At 40.2% G+C, this 21,019-nt stretch overlaps 1 protein-coding gene across 3 annotated transcripts in view; it reads right to left on the bottom strand.

Moving 5' to 3' along the window:
• TMEM117 (transmembrane protein 117) overlaps positions 1–21,019 on the bottom strand; it is a 432,755-nt gene that overhangs the window by 370,208 nt on the left and 41,528 nt on the right. For 2 of the 3 annotated variants that reach the window (XM_025208464.1, XM_006015946.3), the window contains exon 2: positions 18,944–19,252. In XM_025208464.1, coding sequence (XP_025064249.1) covers positions 18,944–19,220 — 277 coding nt within the window. In that variant the 5' untranslated portion in view covers positions 19,221–19,252. Of the gene's footprint in view, positions 1–18,943; positions 19,253–19,713; positions 19,825–21,019 lie in introns of those variants that run through there. The other variant, XM_025208458.1, reaches the window with a different exon arrangement.

The raw sequence follows: 21,019 nt of genomic DNA, 5'->3' as shown, positions 1-21,019 counted from the left end.
GGGAAAGAGCATCAAATACATATTTCTTCAAATATAGATTATAAAAGAACACAGAAATTGTCATTCTGGATCAGACCAGTGGTACATTTAGTCCAGGATAGCCAGACAGTGGTCATTACCAAATGCAACTCCATAGTGGCCAGTGAATAAATAATTTGACAGTATAAGAAATTTTGATCCCTCCCCTGAGCTGTGCAAAGTGTGAGTGACACTTGCATATGAACTCATGGTAAAGTTCTAAGGACTGAATTTAGGAAGTATGAAAGGCTCTAGCTCAGTGGTTCTCAACTATTTCAGACCCAAGGCGTGCCTCAGCAAATGCTAGCTCTTAAGCTTATACTCAGTTTTTACTACAAAAAATAATACAATAACAGTGCAAGTCTTCTATTGCAAAGAGCTCAGAAAGATCACAACAGAGCAGAATCTTTTTGACACTGAGGATTACTATTTGAAATCTCTGGGTTTAGCTCGTAAATCACGTGTGGGTGTTTACACATCTAACAGTGCTAATACTGTGCAGTACCCCAAGGCACCCTTAAAAAAGATCTCACAGCGACCATGGCACTCTGGTTGAAAAAGAATCGCTGTAGTTGTAATACCTGTGTCTTTGCTTTCAGCTTTTTCCACTGTTATCTAAATATAATACTTAGCTACGGCAGTGTTAAGAAACTGTAATACCTAGGCATTATGGGAAGAATTAATAGTATAGTTATAGCAAGCAGACAGGCTTAACTACATAGTCCTTTCCTTTTGCAACTTTCATTAGACTTTAATGTCATTGTAATTGTAGGTTTTGTGCTTACTGATATTGTTACGTTAGGTAGGCACAATTTGTGCTGATGCACTTCAAAGGAAATCTGAGTAATATAGGTAGCGATTTCTTGTAATGATGTGAACAATTTTCAAAAACAAGCAAACAGCTGAAAAACTTGCTTTGGCAACTGAAAAATACAATTGTGTGATTTGTAGAAGTGCAAAATGATGAGATCCGTAAAAGTGGCTACACTGCCCATCATACAAAATTAGTTTATAAATGTCTTCCCTCTCTGGATATCTTCAATGTATACATAATTGTATTGGTTAGAAGATACATAAAATAACTGTGGTTATACACTTTGGTGGATTTTGTGTGTTAAAGGTTTAACATTTCTAAGAAACCTTATTGTATCCACTGCTAGTAGTACAATATATTTAAAATTCTCATTTTCAAACTAATTCAAAATCGTCCTTCTTTCCATTACTCAGCATATTTCATTTTAAGTCTACTACAGGAGCAGTAATTAGTAATTTATAGTGACATTTTTAACAGCAATTAATAAAAACTAGGTCTCTTCCTTCTGAGTTTACTAGAATCCAGACTCTTCACAAACAATTATTTCTGCCTTGTGAGGGAGGGGGGAAAGTTACCAGTGCAATGCCATCATTTACCTCTGGAGGTCAGTGCTGTAATTCTTTTCTCTCAATACTAAGTTAATATTACTCTACAACATAGTTTGTGAAATTAGTCAGTTCAAACCTTCTACTCACTGAAAATGGCCATTCTTTTTTTTTTAAACTACCACAAATTGTTCACAATTTATGAATGTGTTATTTATATTAGTTTGACAGGCAGCTTTTAAGTATCTGAATCTATGGATTTTCTTAAAATCATTCACTGTGTTTATTTCTGGAAACATATTGGAATAAATTCTTGTCCTCTGAACTACCTTCTTTACTCTGCTCAGGTAGTGGTAAAAAGCAGAATATGACCAAGGCTATGTAGGGCAGAATGCCTGCAGAGTGGGAAGTGCTCAGCAAGCACAAAGCCAAGACATCTGGTTTCTATGCCAAACACCATGCCCTCAACATGTTGTAAAGAGTATATCAGACATAGGACAGGGTGCATCAGACATAGAAGGAGAAAGAATGCAGCTGTCCCTATCGGTTCTTAGCTTGCATATGAACTCATGGTAACCTTATCCAGCTAACATAAATTACAGCAATCAGTAACCCCCTTTACACTGCAACTTTAAAGAAAAAGGAAGAAAAGGATTTTGTCAGCTAAGCTGATGACAGGGAAAATCCAAACAAGGCAAATGGAACCTATTCCAAAATATGTATTTTATATACTCTTGTATACTGTTTGTCTTTCACTTAAGTGACTTTCTGGTGGTAGCAAAATTCTGAAGGCAAAGCCTTGCTTTCATTAATACCTCAAGCCTCCCCAAAACTCACCCTCTAAATATACCCACTTCTACATACAAGAATAAAAGGTAAGAAAACGTTTAAAGACAACTGTAGACATGCCATATCACTGTCTTCATTACCTCCAGTGGTCAGGCCTATAATCTCTTTTTTCTCACTGTATTCCAGGGAGTCCTTTCTTTAAAGCAGTGGTCACCAACCAATAAATTGATATCTACTGGTGGATCCCGGAGTCTCTTGAGGTCAATCCTGGGCTGGGGAGGGGCTAGGCATATGCGTGCATGTGTGTGCATGCCTCCCCAGCCCAGCAGGTCAGTCAGTGGGGGAGGGAAGGGGTGGAGACCCAGCAGGCACATGCAGCAGGGCTTGGGACACAAAGGCCAGCCCACAGCAGGAGTCACTTCTGCCACGCACAGATGGTGGGGGGCATGTACCCCCTCCCCCCCCAAAATGGGGCAGCACCAAGAACTGCAGTTCCAAGGTAGGTAGCAGGGCTGGAACAGGGGCAGGCCCTGCACAGTTGGTGCAGGGTGGGGGACGGAGTCGCAAGCAGCTCATCCAGGGGGCATAGGGAGGGGGAGCACGCAGCCGGGAGGCATGGGGGGCACGTGCCCCCAAATCTGCCTGTGGGGCAGGATGGTACGGGATGCGGAATGTCCCTGCTGGGTTGCTCTTGGCCGGGCTGTGCTCGGGCCAGGCGGCGGCAGTGGTGCTATAAGCAAGGCCATGGAAGGGGGCCGCAGCCCTCCCACACCCCACTCCCAGAGCTCCAGCTGCCCACCCCAAGTGCAGCGTGGGCTAGGCCGTGGGAACAGCCCAGCAAACCCCTCCTCCCCCCCCTCCCCCCCGAGGACATGGGGACCAGGGGCTGGTGGGCATGGGGGAGAGCAGGTTGCAGCTGCAGGCTGGAAGGCTGTGCCACACTGTTCCCACTGGGCCAGCAGGCAGCTGCAGCATTGGGAGCAGGGTTTGTGGGACCTATGGCCCTCTTCCGTGGCCTCACTGCCAGCGCCTCCACTGCTGCCTGGCCTGAGTACAGCCTGGCCAGGAACAGCATGGTGCCACCCAGCCCAAAGCCCATCCCGCCCCGCAGGCAGAACCAGGGGCATGTGACCCCGTGCCCTCCCAGGCTGCATGCCCCCACTCCCTGTGCCCCCCAGACGAGCCGCTCATGGCTCCTTCCCCCTGTTTGGGGGGAGGGGCGCAGATCAAGGCCCCAGCAGTGAGGGAGTGAGTGGCAGCTAGGGCTGGGGCATAGATCTTCCCCACCCTCCCCACCACAACCCTTCTTTGATCTTCCTTCCCCTCCCCACAGACTTACCTGCTAGGGTGGCGGCTAGATCTTGAGTTCCCTTTAAATTCCAAAAGTGATCTCTGACCTAAAAAGGTTGGAGACCACTGCTTTAGAGTATGTTCTTTACCCTGAATTCATGGAGGATATCAAAAGAATAGGAATCAGTGCTTCCAACTCATCTAACCTGACAGCATCTTTGAATACATTTTTATAGAGCACTTTTTGCTAGAAAAGAGAAAGGCCTTAGTCCCAGGTAAAGCCTTTTACAACTTTTCAACAGGACATCATGAAAACCCATCCAAAAGACATTATTGAAATGTGATAATTCATGAAATGTACCATAAGAGGGCAGAGACAAAAAATTAAGATAGAAAATGATAAGGGAGGATAAAAATCAATTTTAAAAAATAAAAAACTTGGATTTTTAAAAGTTTAAATCATTTTAATGTACATTAAAATGAAGTTTTCATTTTAAAAAATAAACTAAATTCAAATTTCATTTTACAATGATACAGCATAGGCTAAGGTATACATTTATTATAAAATAGTAAGTTAAGTCAATAAGCTCCTGCTAAAAATTCTGGACTTAAAGGCTGATTTACTTTTCTATAAGAATAAGAATACATCTAATTTTGCTTTAAAAATCTGGCACAATATTTCATGTCTTAGGATAGAGGTGGGCAAAATGGCAGATGCAGCTGGTAGCCAGACTCCATTTCCCAATAGCCCCTGCCCATGTTGCTGCAGCCAGTTTCCATGAAGACACCAGGAACAGTGGGGCAGTGACAGCCTGGGACCAGAGTTTCCATGGAGACTGGCCCCAGCAGTGCTGGTGAGGCATGTGGCTGGGTGGGGAGCTGCTCTGGTGCCAGGGCTGGGATCTTGTGGCTGGAGCTAAGGTAAAACCACAATCTACTGCCTGCACACCCCTGCACAGGGAGTATGAGAGTAGGATCACAGCTCTGGCCCAGCTCCGGACCATGCTGTCACTGGCACAAGATCCTGGCCCTGGAGCAGCTCCCCACCCAGAGGCACGCCCTGAAAGCACTGCTGTGGCCAGTCTCCATGGAAACCCTGGCCCCACACTGTAACTGCCCTGCCATTCCTGGGGTCTCCATGGAAACCGGCCACAGCAACATGGGTAGGGGCTGCTGGGAAATGGAGTCTGCTGCAGGCTCGATCAGGACCATGGGCCAGACTTTGCCCACCCTTGTCTTAGGGGCTTGACCCTGCCCAGGATGCAGGATCTATACCGCTGGATGCAAAGGATCAGCAAAGTCATCCCAGGTGTTAGAACCTAATGCTGTGAATGTAGCAAAGATGAGGAGAAACTTAGAAAAAGATAATGAAGCAACCCTGAAACATAACATATGGTGCAGTGCTCACTTGACGCATCTTTCAGCCAAAGATTTACGTATTCCAGGAACAAAGGAAAATGTTGAAATAGCAAAATACTTCTGTAAAAACCAATCTGCTTCAGCATCACTGAGAACTGGGGGATCCAAGCTAACTTTCCCCCAAGATGTACAATTAAATTCAGTGGTTGACTGCTTTGAGCTATTTATTGAGAACTGGCCTATTCAGATGACCATCTGTGAAGAAAATCATGACAAAACTGATGGAAGTATCACAGCTAGAGTAGTCAACACTGGACTAAATAAAAATGCAAAAGATATGCCAAATACACTAAAATATTTTTCCAGAGCCTTGGATAAACTACAGAAAGCTTGCTGATGTACTGCAGCTGCTGTTGAAATTTAGGAAGAACTTCAAGAAACATTAAAGCAAGAAATACCCAACAGCAAAGTTATATTGCAGGCAGTAAGGAAGCAGATGGATCAAACACTTTCTCAAACCTCATTTTCTTGCCAGTATTCTTAACACAAGGTACCATGATAGGTGCCTAATTACTGAAGAGTAATCAGTATTCTAGAAAACTACTAGTAACCTACTAATCACCCATCAAGCATGCCAACCATAATAAATCTCAGGGTTTCAGGTGAACCATTCAAGCAATATATGTTTTCTGATGCTGTTTTAAAGAAAGTCACCCCACTGAGCTAATAGAAGTCTCTAGCAAAGCACCTGGAACCAGAGTTTGTTAAAGTGCTAAACCAGATTTACCAGCAGTAGACTCTTCTTCAGGTGCATAAAGAACATTTTCTTCATTTGAATGGGTTAATTCAAAGCTGAGAAATCAATTGGGAGTTTAAAAAGTAGGACAGTTTGTTTTTCTCATCCAGTTTGTGAAAAAGGGGGAAAATGAGATTTATGAGTTCTAAAAACTTGAAAAGGGGTTAAAAAAAATCAAAACAGCCTTGGTAAAGAGAATAAGGCAAGGAGGAACTTGAGCTCAAATGACATTAGAAGATTTCCCTAGGGTGCCCTGAAATAATTGGTTTAATTCACTAACCACAGTTCTTACTTCTAATACTATAACATTTAAAACTAGCGTTTAAAATATCAGTTAGTTGTAAATGTGCACCATGTTTCGATAAGAAAAAAAGTTTCTGTATCCAAAACTTACAGTTTTGTTTAATAAGTATGAAGTGCTGGTTTTATGTGTTTAATTAAATTCAAGTTGCCATCTAAATGCAGCTTGATATAAATACAGGCAGTCCTCAACTTACAATGTTTCGAGTTACAACGTTTCACACTTACAACGTTTATAAATTGTCACCCTGTTTCAACTTTCTGATGTCAGTTTTGACTTTACAACGCTTGATCCGATGCCATGTCACACCAGCAAACAAGTTCGCTGCGTCATCCATCTCCCGTCTGTCCAAACTTCCTTGTCTGCTTTCTTAAAGGAAGTGTCCAAGACTCTAGAAAAACCTGCAGCCAAGACTCCTGAGAAGACTCCAGCCAACATCCCTTCAAAAAGTCCAGCCAATTCACCTCAAAGAACTCCTTCCAAATCAATGATTGCTATTTACAATATAAGTACGTTAATGTAGCTATATTACTCGTCTATAATTGACAGAGTACAAAATTCTAGGTTATTTTTGGTGAAAATAGGGTATTGGGCCTTAGTTCAGGAACCAATCTCCCATTTATAACATTGTTTCCTATGGGAAAAATCAGTTCTGAGTTGTAACATTTTGACTTAAGATGTGGTTCTCAAGAACCAATTTTGTCATAAGTCTGGGGACTGCCTGTGTAAGCAAAAAGTGAATAATCTAGGTAATAAGAAATATATATACATATACAGGCAAACCCTCCCCCCTGGAGAGCCAGTATTTTTTTTTAAGTTGCTTCCATGGACAATCCTGGATTTTGTGGTTTCCACAAAATTCATGGAACCGCAAATTGAGTAAACTCCAATTATCAGAAGACTAGAGTATCATGCTGGAAACAAGTGGAACTCCTGTGACTTTTAAACTAAAAATTGGTATGCAAGCCAATTTTGTACCAGACTTTATTTTTTTTAAAGTCTGGCAAATTTTTTTGAAATATTGTTTTAAATATTGAATTTTTAAAAAATATTTTCTTAGTATGTTTTGTTTTTATTTGAAAACAAAATCAAGTATTCATAGCAAGCAGATAAGGAAGGCTCCAAACTTGCAGGGGGGAGTTAATTCCTACTTTTGCCGCATGTCAGATGGAGATAAATTTTAAAAATTGTAATGAAAAAATTCAGCTTGTGACGTACCAGGAAAATGTGTACACCTGTATTATGACTAAAGACCTGTCAGGCACTAGGTCTTAGGTCTTATTAAGAGAATATGCATCTTAGAAGGTGTGATGAAGAGAAGAAGAAGAAGATGGTCCCGATGCTGCCCAAGAGCAGACAGGAGCCGGCGAGGGATGGGAGATCTCACCGGAAGCCGAGCTTCCAGAGTCTTTTCTCCGTGAAGCTAAAACGGCCCCAGGGAGGGGCAGAGTCAAAAGAAGACCCAGATTGGGGAGAAGGGAGTGATGTGGCTCAGGGCAGTGGAGGAGGAGTAGAGGACAAAAGCTGGATCCCAGCTTAGGAATGGGAGAAGAAAAATTTTGTTTTTCTGATCAGTGAGATATTCAACGAAATGAAGGGAACTTCTACAGGCTGCAAAGAAAGTTTCTGTGAAAAGAGAGTAGCGACAAATCACCATAACCAGAGATGCAAGATAAAAGGCCAGATCGTTGACTTAAGTGAATCAGAAAGAGGTAGTTAACCATGTTAGTCTGAAGTCACATAGAAAGCAGGATAGAGTTGTGTCTTATAGACTAACTGATTATGATCAGCCTAGCTCCCTTGTGGATCTGGCCCTATATCAAAAGCTTACAGTAAGAAAGAAAGCATTTAATTTAGAGCTAAGTCATGATAGGTTAACCTTTATCTCTCACAGGGTTAAGGTATGCACAAAGTTATTTACCATAAAGCAAAGTAAAGCTCTGGCCCCTTTTACATCTCAGGAAGCTACTCGTATAACCATTACCCTAAGAGAAAAAGACAAACTAGAATGATAGCTTCTCCCTTTGCTTCATTAAGAACAGGTCTTATATTAGCATCTTTGCCCTTCTGTGGTCCCTTTCTTGGCAAAATAATTTATGTAATACACTATACATCTATGGTAGCGCTTATCTCCATTTGCCCAGATTTTTTGCATACAAAAAGTTTTACGTTCAAAATCTAAGTTTCTTTTGAATTTAAAGTCTTTGAACATAAATGTCTACAAAATTGTCCAGTGTCATTGACTGCATTCTTAGCACTAATCAGGTTTGAACTATCCATATAAAATGCACATAATTCAAGAAAAAGAATAATTACTTTTCTCATTTTGCTTTAGGGTACTTAAATATAACATTTTAGCTTAACTTTTGAAAGAACTGTAACTCATCATTTGACTCGTCATAGTCACTTGGTACAGCTAGAAGGTGCTCTTCTACTTGAAGATCACTACTTGTACTCATTCTTTTTTTTCCCCTAAAATAAGTTTTTCTTGCCCAGTAAGTACAGTTGTTCTTTAAGTTTCTTTATACATGCACTTTCTACGTGCTCCTGTACATGTAGACATGCATTCCATGCATGCAAGATAACTTTAAGCAACAGCCTTTGTTAGAACCATACTTGCACCCCACGTACCCCAGTGTCTACCATATCCTGAATCACCACTCAGTTTCTTCACAAATAAGAATTCCAAATGAATATGATTCTAATTAACTGAGATGGAAAATGGACTGTGGAAACATTGTGGGAAACGCATCTCAAAGAACCACAATTCTTGCAGGAAAGGTAACTGCTTTCTTCTACAGGTAATTATCTACACAGTTATTTTCCTAGATTACTAAAAAGCAGCAGCAGCAGCAGCAGCGGTTTTGCTAAAACAATACAATAAAGCTGACAAAATTACATCTAATATAATAATACAAAGATATCACTTATGGTTATTGATAAAAGGAATGATGCTTTTCAGTCGTGGCAGTTATCTCATTCCTGAGGATGCGAAAAAGGGACCTGCTTAAAAAGTTACTGAGAGATGGACCATATCAGAATTGGCATCGAATCTGGAATCCTATATCATAGAACAGCAGGAGAGAAATTTATTAACAAAATTGCAAGTAGCAGGTCTCCATATTTCAGATGTGGCTATATTACCCGGATTATCATCAGAAACCTATTTAGACAACTTCTGGGTGAATGGAGACTATCCATATAGGGGATAAGAAGCTTAAGAGAAGATTGAAACAATTTCTACTTGTCTAAATAAAAAGATAAAGCCCTTGCCACATCTAGAGTAGGAAGCTTTGTATCACCTGTAGTGGAATGAGATTTCAGGGGAGGAAATGAAAGATGGACTGATTTAGGTAAAAGTCTGAAACTACCTTAGGAAGAAATTTAAGATTAATCCTAAAGGTGACTTTGATTTTATGGAATCAGATATACTAAGAATTTACTATGAGAATCTGCATTTCAGCAACTGCTCCAATTGAGGTAATAGTTGCCTGACAGGACATTTTCACAGCCAGCTGACAGGGTAAGCTGATAGGGTATTGAAAAGTGTCCCGTTAAACCAGTCGTATCTAAACTGAGTTCCTGAAAAAAGGAAGACTATAATTGTTAGGAAGATGCAAGTGAGATGCTTCAAAATTATTGTATTTTTTCACATACAGCACAACCCAGAATATAATACACACCTTGTTTCTGAAATGCAGAATAAAGAATAAAAGATTTATTTTCCAGAATTATGGTTGCATACAGTAGGAACTGTGATGATGACTACAACAACAAATGAAAGGACTGGGAAAATAGGTAGGGAATTGGGAGGGGAACAGAGGAGGGGGAAGGAAGGAAGGGTCGCACAGAGGCGGTCCATTGCATGATTGCAACAGTTAAAGGTGATGGTGACAGGCATGAGGATGCATGGGCATGCAGAAGCATGGATGTGCGGTATGGTTATTGTAACAGGAATGAGAATAGCATAACTAAAAATGTGTGGCTTGGACTGTTAAGTGAACCATATTGGTTACAAGACAGAGATATAGAGGGACAGACAAGACGGACAGAAATATTTTTGCAAAAAGAAAAGAAAAGAAAGAAAAAAGTTTGTACTACATATAAATAGGTACAAAAGTGCTGCTTAAAACTGTTTATGGAGTACCTGTGCTAAAACTGTCAACAGTTTCAAAGAAAGTAAAATGTATACATTCTAGAACAACAAAATTACTACAGGCACATTTATTTCAAAGTCAGTGTTTTCGAATTTGCCCATCATTTCCATGTGCTCAGGTAGAACAGGGTCTGACACCAAAAGCCGGTAGAAGGAGCTGCAGGGAAAGAAGCTGTGGGGTGGGGGGAGAGAACTATCTGATCTTCCCAGATTTAATTTTCTCTGATATAGCAGTGCGAGGAGGGCAAATTCATGGCAAATCTCCAATAGTTTGATTCTATATCTGGAAAATTATAACAAATTTATAAGTTTTCCATATACAGAATCTAATTATTGGAGGAGTCAGGTTATATTCAGGGATATTTTATATTCAAGTAAATATAGTGCTGCCACAACAGTTGCTCTGAGCAATTATTCAGGTCGTCAGGTGCAGTGATCCTTGTCCACTATTGGATCTGGGAGAGTGTCTGGAGAAACAAGGATGATTGGGAGAAAGGCTGAAAGATTCACTGGTTTAGATGCTCAAAACTGTTTAGCCTATTAGAATGGCACAGCCTGCTTCAGCTTTCTGAAAACTCTGGGGTTAAGGAGAAATAGCTCAAAAATCTATTCACGGCATCTGGCAAAATAGGTTGTCTATAGAGCAAAAGTTACAAAGCATGTATATTGTGAGTTATACATGTGAGTAGGATAACACAAAGGATATGAAGTTGTGGCTGTAGGTTGCAAAGGTCAGTGAAAGCCAACTATTTTTACCCAATTTTTGCTTGGTTTATGCATTGCAGTGGCTTTAATTTTTTTTTTTTTAAAGAAGCATTTGTTGGCAGCTTACAGATAAAGCTATTCATCATCTCCCGCATTTTAAAGCTCCATTTTCAGACCTTTAACAACGAGCTATAAAAATAGCACAAGAATGCAATTCAAAGTGCTTTCAAATGGGGAGTCTGATTTACCGGTGCCTTGTAGATTTGGTAAAAATTTACCCCTGTGGAATTCCATTCCAATTTGGTTTGAACAGGTGCAACTCCACAATGTAAAATTCTGTTCTAGTGGGGTGCTTATATTGCACCTGTCTATTGTGAATACTTTGTAGCTTGGCAGTAGAGAATCCTTCTACTTAGCACCAAAGTGCAACCTTATTTGGAGCAGAACACAGATGTGTGACAACAGCATTGATATCACCCTAGAAAACCAAGTTAAGAGGGATACTATATCTAAATCAAGCTACATAGGTAATTTAGACTGACAGTACTTTGCTTGTAAAAAGTATCATGGGATTATTATCTATTACTAAAGATTATAAAGTTAGCATAACATTTATTTTATACTTAGAGTCCAAATTACAGTTGCCCTGAAGCCCACAGGGACAAAATAGCAGAAGCATGAGGGAAGTGTGATAGCCCTCAAAAAGTTGAGGTCCACTTTCCTGTTATTCTCTCCTTCCTTTTCCTGGCAGGAAACAAGCACTATTCTCTCTTAAAATATATGAGAATAAGAAATAAAAAAAAAGATGCTGTGACTGTTCCTAGCCCCTCTCAGGACAGGAATCGCCACCAGGAGAACAGCCTCCCCACAAAGGCTCTACCTCTCAGCCCTGCTCCTCCAGCCAACTTTAAGTCAGAAGGACATTTTATAACTTATACACTACTAAAACAGTAAATTCTGTCTCCCTTCCTTTCTGCCATAGTAGGTAAGGGCAGCACAGTCATCATGAACAACAATTACTTATTTCAAGGAAAAAATTGTCTAGTCTAATGCACTGGCAATCTCCTTTTCTTGGGCTCAACCCTAGCTAGTATTACTGTCATCGACATTTTTTCCATTGTTGTGCCACCAAGTTTCCTGCACATCCACCAGTGCTCCAGAAACAGCTTGCTCTGGTTCCTCACAATAAAGTACCACAAGGTCTTCAGCAGGCCTAAGGCATTTGCAAACCTTTCTTCCACTCCAATCATCCAAAAACACAACCCACTGCTTTACCTATCACAGTCCAAAATGGAAAGAAATCTCTAAACAGCAAAGCACATGTAAGAAACCAGATACCAGGTGTCTACTACTGATCCTCTGCCCAAGACTATTATCTCTACAGAGCCCTGAAGAAGACAGTACAACACTACCTGCACCTAAAAAATAGCTCCCAGAAAAAATATGAACCACTGCAAACCTCAGAACCTTTTGCTCCAAGTAAAAGATGTGCTTCTCTCACTTTGCCTTTTCTTATACTAATGCACAGAACATAATCAGCTAAAAAATATTTAAGAAAATCTTTACAAAAACAACACCCTATACTGCTGGTGTTCAACCTTCTGGACCTACGGGCCAAATGAGTGGCGAGGGGCCAGTCCTTGAGCCAGATCTGGCATAGGATCGGAGCACAGATTCAGTCCACAGGTATAATTTAGTGCACAGACCCAGTCCTGTGCACCAGTGTGCCAGATCCAGCCGTGCACCTGACCAAGCCCGTCTAATCACACCGATCAGATCTCGTCATGTGTCTACCCAACCTTGCCTGATACAACTAGCTATGCACCCACCCAACCCTGTGCGCCAGATATGGCTACAGAGCAACCCTGCGCATCAGTATGATCTAGTGCATAGGGCCATGTCATTCAGTCTACAGGCTCCCCTGGGTCTGGAAATCTGATTATAGGAAAATAGCAATTAACACTGCCGCTGCTCCCTGCCACCAAATTTTCAGACCCATGGAATGTCCAACAGGACAAATGACATGGCCTTACAAGCTAGATTTGGCCCACAGACTGTAGGTTGAGCACCACCACCCTATACTACCCACATAATTTGCAGGTCAGGACAGGATAGGAAAGATGGCAAACCACACATAATAGACAGAGGCAGACTGCTTAATACACTACTAAAAAGGACTCAAATACTACAATGACAAGGGAAATATAAGAACCTATTCATAGTCAGAACTGCTAAAAATAGGGGTGCACTGATAGAGATTTTTGAGCTGATACCAACAGACAATTTGTAATGGGCCATATCAGCCGATACTGACATCAGGAGGCGCTACTTCACAGTCAGGGCAGCTAGGACCTGGAACCAATTTCCAAGTGAAGTGGTGCTCGCTCCTACCCTGGGGGTCTTTAAGAGGAGGTTAGACGAACACCTGGCTGGGGTCATTTGACCCCAGTACTTTTTCCTGCCATGGCAGGGGGTCGGACGTGATGATCTGCTCAGGTCCCTTCCTACCCTACCAACTACAAAACTATGAAACTATGATCCGATTCTGATATGCAGCCCCGCAGCGTGGAAAGCAGTGTCCGGCTGGTAAATCTGTTGCAGGGGAAGGGGAGGAGGAAGAGGAGTGGAAAGTAAGATGTTAGGTTTCTAAATGAAAAGGAAGAAATTATTAGAAAATGTTCTTGTTTTTCATTTATATTTAGAAGAACATTTGTTTCCTCCATAGTGAATGGAAATTATTTTTAAACCAAAGCTGATTTCTGGCTGTAGGCCCAAACTGGAATCCAGTAAGATTACACTTGTGTGGCTGGTTACATGTTTTTATTTATTTTTTTCCCCAATGGATGGCTTTTGAAAACCCTCAGTCAAATTCTCTTATGGAAAGGGGGATGGAAAGGAAAATTATTTTAGTTAATTTCTAGATTAGTCCTTTGTCATATATTTTGGAGGACCAAACATATTTTGTTTAATCTAGAATATTCAAGTGACAACACTGAAAGGGCAAGTAGGCCATGAAGCAGTCAAGAATGACCTTGAATATCTTCAATGACATTCACTCAATCACTGTTGTTGAAATTCATGCAGAAAGGGCTACTAAAGAGAAGAACTTTCACCTACTCATTATCACAGTTCCTATTTGACAGGGGGCATCAATGCAAATAAAATACAGTACTGTGATGGCATTGCTTCCCACTTAGTGATAAATGGCTTTGTACTATATGTTAACATGCTTTGTCTATCAACTTTTATAACAACATGCATCTAGTTATTTCAAAATATTCATTCACCAGGAACAAATAAATTCACTGCTTATTCCAATATCAGTTCTCTTTGTATTTAGCTACATTTTCCGTACTTAGTATCTTGCCGTCCTAGCTAAATTCTTTTCTGCGTAACAGCCCTCTGCATATAATATTCTTCACTTCCTCAATTATTATGCACTCTAACATTATACTTTAAAAGATATTCCCTTTCACCCAGGGACAGGTACATTTCAGTGAGTGGTTAAAGTAATCAGATTATACATTTTGTACAACACTTTAAGACAATTTGATATAAAGACACTTTAAAAAATGTCAGGTCTTCCCAGGCAACAAAACAAGCAGGCAATCAGTCTTAAACATACTTCTGTGCCTTTTAAAACTGTAACTGTCCTTCCAGGACCACAAAATAATGCAATTTCAACAGAAAAATCTTGATTCAGTTTGATTTGGTATTTGTTCCAGTGGTCACAGACTTAAATTAAACCTAAAAAATTGTATATTTTAGGCCTCCATGTTGCAGATTCAATAAAATCTCAGTATTTGTTTGTCTCCACTAACTGTGTCTCCCGTTTAAACAGAAATACCTGACCCTAGTTACCTATAAGGTCATGTATATGACAACAATTTACCACTAAAATATTCAATTATTCCTTTCCAAAAACAATGGACAGAGAGTAACTAAAATCTGTAAAAATGCAGGCATATTTGTTAGCTGTTAAGCCATAATAACCAAATTTTATTCAATCTTTTAATCTTTTATGGTTCTGGATGACTAACTACAAAAAAATGCATGTGGTACATGTGGGTAAGCGTGTTATTTTAGGAGTATATCTTTAAACCAGTGATTCTCAGCCAAGGTGTCTAGGCACCCTGGGTTGCCTTGAGATCATTTCAAGGGTGCCACATGGTGCCACATAATGTTTGCACTTGTACATGTGCAAACATGATCAAAGAGGAATCGATAGCATTAAAAACATTCTGAGTTCTTTGCAGTTCTTTCTGAGTTCTATTATTTTTCCATAGTCAAAAATGAGTGAAAACTAAGAGCTGGCATGTTGAGAGGTGCCTTGAATCTAACAACAGGTGCCTTGATTTTAAAAAAGGTTGAGAACCACTGCTTTTTCAAATGCTGATGTATTTAACGAGCATGCATGAAGTGAGAATTATAACTAAGAACCCCAGCCAAAATATATTTTCCACTTTTTGGATATTATGTTTTTAAGAAATATTTGCCATTTTAAGTACAGGGGCTCTTTCTTAAACTGGTAGAAACTACAAAAATGGAAGACGTATCTAAATGCTTATGTTGGTTCTGGTTTACATAAGGTTGTTCTACCACACATTATACCAAACACTACATTTTAGGCCCAATCAATGCCTCTGAAATCAAAAGAATTTTGGCCTGAGTTAAGTTTTAAAAATGGACTCTATAAGATACAAAAATGCAGGGATGTGAGCTGATAACGTGTGGAACCCAATTTGAATAAGAGGTAACTTTTCCACTTCACTGACTGCTTTGGGGTATCATCTGAAAAAAATGCACAGCAATGTGGTACATGCAGAAGAGCTGATTCACGATTATTTCTGAGTCAGCATTTAGAACTTTGAGCGTGATTTTCAGATATACAATTTAATTTAATAGGGGTCAGTTCATAAGTTATTTTTTCTTTTATCAGGGCAAATAAAAGAAAAATCAGTCTGCTTGAGGCTATCCCTAGAGCGAGTTTAAATCAAATTCTATTTCCCTTCCCCCCCGCAAATCTAAAGTAATTATCTTTTAAAATGCAACAAAGAATGGCAGGTACATCTCTCTATTCTTCCCTCTTCTGTATTTTCTTATTCATCTATGAACTTGCAATGTCAAACGTAGAATTAAAAGCATAAAAGAATGCTAGAATTAACCAAATATAAAAGGTACTCCGAGATTATTCGTGAAGAATATAATAGTGAACAGCCAAAAGGCACTTCTGAAATTCCATTTATTCTTACTGAACACAATAAAGATAAGAACTCCTAGATAATGCCTCTACCCACTGGAGACATTTTTTTTATAAATATAGAAGTATCCATTTCACTGAAGGGGGTAGGGGTGGTAATTGTATTTATTTATTGTACTCCTTACACAGGTTATCATATGCTTTCCTTTTAAGTCAGCAGAAGATATAAGAAAGACGTTACAGAACTTACTATGCTCAATGGCTTCACTGTCTATTACTTAGAATAAAAAATACAGTATTTCAAAGGAAACTATTACAATCAAGATATGAACTTGCTAGTACTATTTCACAGACTTTAATAAGAATACACTGAGTGGGGAAAACGCCATGCCCTTATTTCTTCATTAATTCAGGAAAATATAGTCTAGAGTTGGCTCCCAGGCCTGCCACTCTCTCTTTATGTAGCAGCCTAGCATGTTTCAACCTAGTCTCTTACTTCTATAACTCAAGGTAACAGTAGTTGTTTAACAACTAGGTGTCAAATTGGGGCACATACTAGGATTCACTTATTCTAACTCTCCCATCACAAACAATGGGCAAATTCACTAATAGAGGATATGGGAGGAACAGAGGAAAAAAGGAAAGAAAATCTCTCTCAATCCCTTCCATCTAAACTGAGCTGAACTGCATATAGAAACTGACTAAACTCTCTCAACTTCGCTTTGCAGCCTGATTTTGAGCCAAGATTTTATACTGTGAAATTAACTTGTGTTGCCTAGTTTCCCTTCTGCAGGAAGCTATGAACAGGCTGCAGGGAGTAACTAACTCCAGGTCTCTAGGAAATGGAACTAGGCAGAAAAGAAGGAATAAGGTAAACAACAGGAACCTCCCCCTCCTCCCCCGCAATGAAACCAAGAATAAAAAAGAAAGGAGGATAGAATGATAATAGAAATGAGAGACAACAGACAAAGAAAAAATGAAATGAAGAGTGACAGGCTATAATGCATCCTACTTGTAATTTACAGTAAACTAAAATCAGTTCTTGAAACTGCAACACCAGGACGTATTGCAGGAAGAACTTAATAAAGCAAAGAACTGAGTAGCAGATCATTCTCCAGTTCTGCTGCTTACTTAGGATATATATACACTGCAAAATAAAAGTGCATCTGTAGTATAAGTAGGCACATCCACTCTCATTTTAATGTTGCCAGCATGGATTACAAGATTAGTAAAGACCTGGCAACACACAGGTTTCAATGTGGACAGGACAAGCCCTTTGGGAATCCTGTGTATATACTTGGGTTGTTTACCTGTATTGAAATCCATGCCAACTTGTCTTCATTATTGCTGTCAGCCATGCTAGCTAGATTAAAGCTATCTTGGGTATGCAGTCCACTCAAACAATCAGACTTTTCTCCGCTGCATAGACATAACCTTTGGAGTTCGCCTTCTCTCTGATCACACTACAGTACTGCTGTATAAAATACACAATACACCACTTATACACGGATGCACAGATCAGTCTTTGTAAATAGTCTATATTTAGATACCGTGTTTACTGAATAGTGATTCATAGGTTATAAGGCTGAAGGGACCTCCTGTGTAAGTCTGACCATAAGACTTCCTTGAATTAATTCTTGTCAGGACAAGAACATATTTTAGAATAATGACCTAACTTGATTTAAAAATTGCCAAAGATGGAGAATGCAATGCACCAGTTAACAGGTTATCCCAATGGCTAATGACTCTTGTTAAACATGTGCACAGTATTTTAAACTAAATATGGCTAAATTCTGTGTCCCAGCACTGCAACATATTAGTCTGCTAGTTTGAAAAGGCCATTATCCAATTATTTCCCCTCCACACACACAACTTCTTCCAGAATGATCAAGTAACCTTTTAACCTTCACTTTGAAAAGCAAAACAGACAGAGTTCTTTGAGCCTCCCACAATAAGGTATATTCTCCAGTCTTTTAATCATTCTTACAGCTCTTCCCTGACCTGTCTCCAATTCTCTAACTTCTTTTATTTAATTGGGGATAGCAGAAGTGAAAACTGTATTCCCTCAGTAGTCTGATCAGCACTCAACACAGAGGTAATATAACCTCTCCACCCCTACTCGAGATTCTGCTGTTTAAGGAACCAACTGCTTAAGCCCTTTAGGCCACAGCATCAAAATCTGATCTTATGCTCAGCTGATCATCCACCGTGACCTCAAAGCTTTTTTTCAGACATACCGTTATTCAGGACAGAATCCACCATACTATAATTATGGACCACATTCTTTGTTCCTAGATGAATGTCTTTACATTTTCCAGATTAAAAAGCTATCTGACACTTATCTTCTTTTTCTCTTAATACAGGTTAACCCAAATTAATATGAAAGGAAAAAGAAAATGATTAATCAGTCACTTTATGGGAAGGTGCTTTACTAACAATCCCCACTTTAGTTCCGTTAACACGCAACAGAGGAATTACCATTGCATCACACAATTAGGTCTAGTTTGTCCTGTATCCTGTCTCGAAGAGCGGCCAACACCACGTGCTCCGGGGAAGGTGTAAGAATTCTGTGGCAGGCACAGGTGGACTAACCTGTCTCCCGACATCCCACCCTAGGCAAGGCTCATCCTTGTTTCTAATACTTCAAATGCAGTTTAAGCCCTGACACAAGGCTGAATATCCCTTCCAAAATTTGGAGTTATTCATTATGACAGCTCAGGATAATCTTGATACCCATATAAATATCCAATCCCTTTTTACATCATGTTCAGTTCAAGGCCTTAGCAAGACCCTAGCATAAGCAGACATTAATTTCCACATGGAGGTACTCTGTGATATGGCTTCTTTCATTCTGTACGGCATTATTGTTATTATAGCCAGTTTTTATTGCACGAGTTAAAAATTTGTAAAAGAAAAAGCCATAAAGTGCTAGCATTAACAGTAAGTCATCTAGTGAATTAGAAAACTTACCAAACAAACGCTGATGGAACAAGAATTTCCCAGCTATCAGTCCCGTGAGAATGGCAAGTAGCCATAGAAACACTTTTAAGAATCTCCAGCCACCTCCTTCAGGGTATTTATTTGATACAAATGAAAAGCAGTTTCCAACAACAATAACATTGGCTTCCGTTTGACTGTGAGACACCGGATCTTCAGCAAATATTAAAAAGTTAAAGAAGATCACCAGGTAAGCCACAACTAAGCGAGACCACGGATGCTGGAAGTAGTAGCGGAAGTCTTTAGCCATCCTCGAATACCGGAACCGGTGCAGCTGTTTGCCTGTAGAAGATATATATATGCATAATGTCATAGATCTCAACCTTCAGTGTAGAAGCTGACAATGCATTTCAAAACTGAAACCAATATAAAATCATATTGATTTGCCTTTTATGGTTAGACTGGTTCAGTGATAAACAATTCCAATCAAAAGCACTGTTAGACCTAGGTAGGGAAAAGTGGTAACTTTCTGCCAGTTTCAATAAAACTGAAGTATATTTTAGCAAAATACTTGTATTTAAAAGCTCTACATATTCTTATTAAAGAACAGCTTCTTTAACATGAACATGGCACACAGGCAACCAAAACTTGTTTGGATGCAGGAAATTCAGAATGTCTTTCTTAAGCACTCCAAAAGGTATTGCAGAGCCTCCACCAATTTTTATTGAAAAAAATACACAAAAAAACCCAAACAAAACAAAACAAAAACTTTCAAAGCAAACCTATGACTACATATATCCTACCCTTTTAAGAAGAGCCTGGACTGAAAACGAAGTGGGCCATTGTTTCATCATCCGAGAGCTTTACATGCATAACTCCCAACAACAGAACTGAAGAAATGAACTGACTATCCATGGAACAAATCCCAGAATTAATCTGCAATCCAAAGCCCAGTGAAGTCTTTCAGTTAGCTTCAGTGGGCATGGCATGAAGGCCAGAATGAAGGGCAGTCGTATAAACAAGACACTAATTTCCTGCACCACAAACAACTTTGCAGGAATACAAGAAATATATTTCTAACTTTGACTATTTTCTTTTACTAAACGACAGCTGTGAAAAATCCAATGGAATGGGGCATGCGCACATTACCACAAACTAAATATTTGCCTTTCTTTGTTCACACCAAACTAAGCATTTTATGTAACCATATTATTTTGTATTTGTCCACACACAAAGCTCCTTCTGTTGTGGAATAACTACAGTCGTTCAAAGGAGCCACAGTCCAGGGAGGGAGGGAGGAAAAAAGAACAACCCAACAATTCACTTCTGCAGCATCATCTTCTGATAGTACTGTATAGTCTACAGAATGACACTGTACAGGTCTTCCTGGGTCAAATGACCAGAAAAAGAAACAAAACAAACCCTAAATGGGCAGTTAGAGAGCTCCATGGAGTGTTTATGGCAGAAACATTTGTTTCTGTGAAAGATACCTCTGATAAGAAAGGCTCTTTCTGTAATTATGCTTTTCTAAAATTCATCGGTTGTATCATCTGAATGCTACAGGATAAAATTGACTTGGCAGGACAAGGATGCCCAACTTCAGGAAAATTAATTAAATGGATGCAACCTAACAAGTGATCTCAGAAAAGGTGCAGGATACATGCGCACCTTCACAAGTTGATAAGGGAGTACAAGGAAAGGAAGGAGCAGTGGGAAGGAACTTCGTGAGGGAGGAAAGGGGCTGGAGGCAGGAGGGTCTCGTCCAACCAGTCTAAGGCAGGGGCTGGCTCTCCAGCACCCTCTTACTTTCCACTCGGTTTGGGGGGGGGGTTTGAGTGAGGAAAAATAAAAGGGCAATTCTTTGGTCGCAGCGCCCCGGGAAAGCCTGCAGCCATCTGGATGACTTTGTGGATCCCTATATGAAACCTCTGGGTTCATCTGGGGATCGGGGTTCGCCGCCAGCGGCACCCTGGAGAGGACCTCGCGGGCCGGGTGAGAACCGCGGGTCCCACCCCGGCGTCAGGGGGCGAAGCGCACAGGACAGGACAGGACAGGACATCGCGCGCCTGCCCGCCTCCGGCTCCCGGGCCCGCGACCGCAGCATCCTCA

This window comes from Alligator sinensis, unplaced genomic scaffold (assembly GCF_000455745.1).
Source record: "Alligator sinensis unplaced genomic scaffold, ASM45574v1 scaffold147_1, whole genome shotgun sequence".
NCBI classification, from domain to species: domain Eukaryota; kingdom Metazoa; phylum Chordata; order Crocodylia; family Alligatoridae; genus Alligator; species Alligator sinensis.
This window is presented reverse-complemented; position numbering and strand designations above follow the sequence as displayed.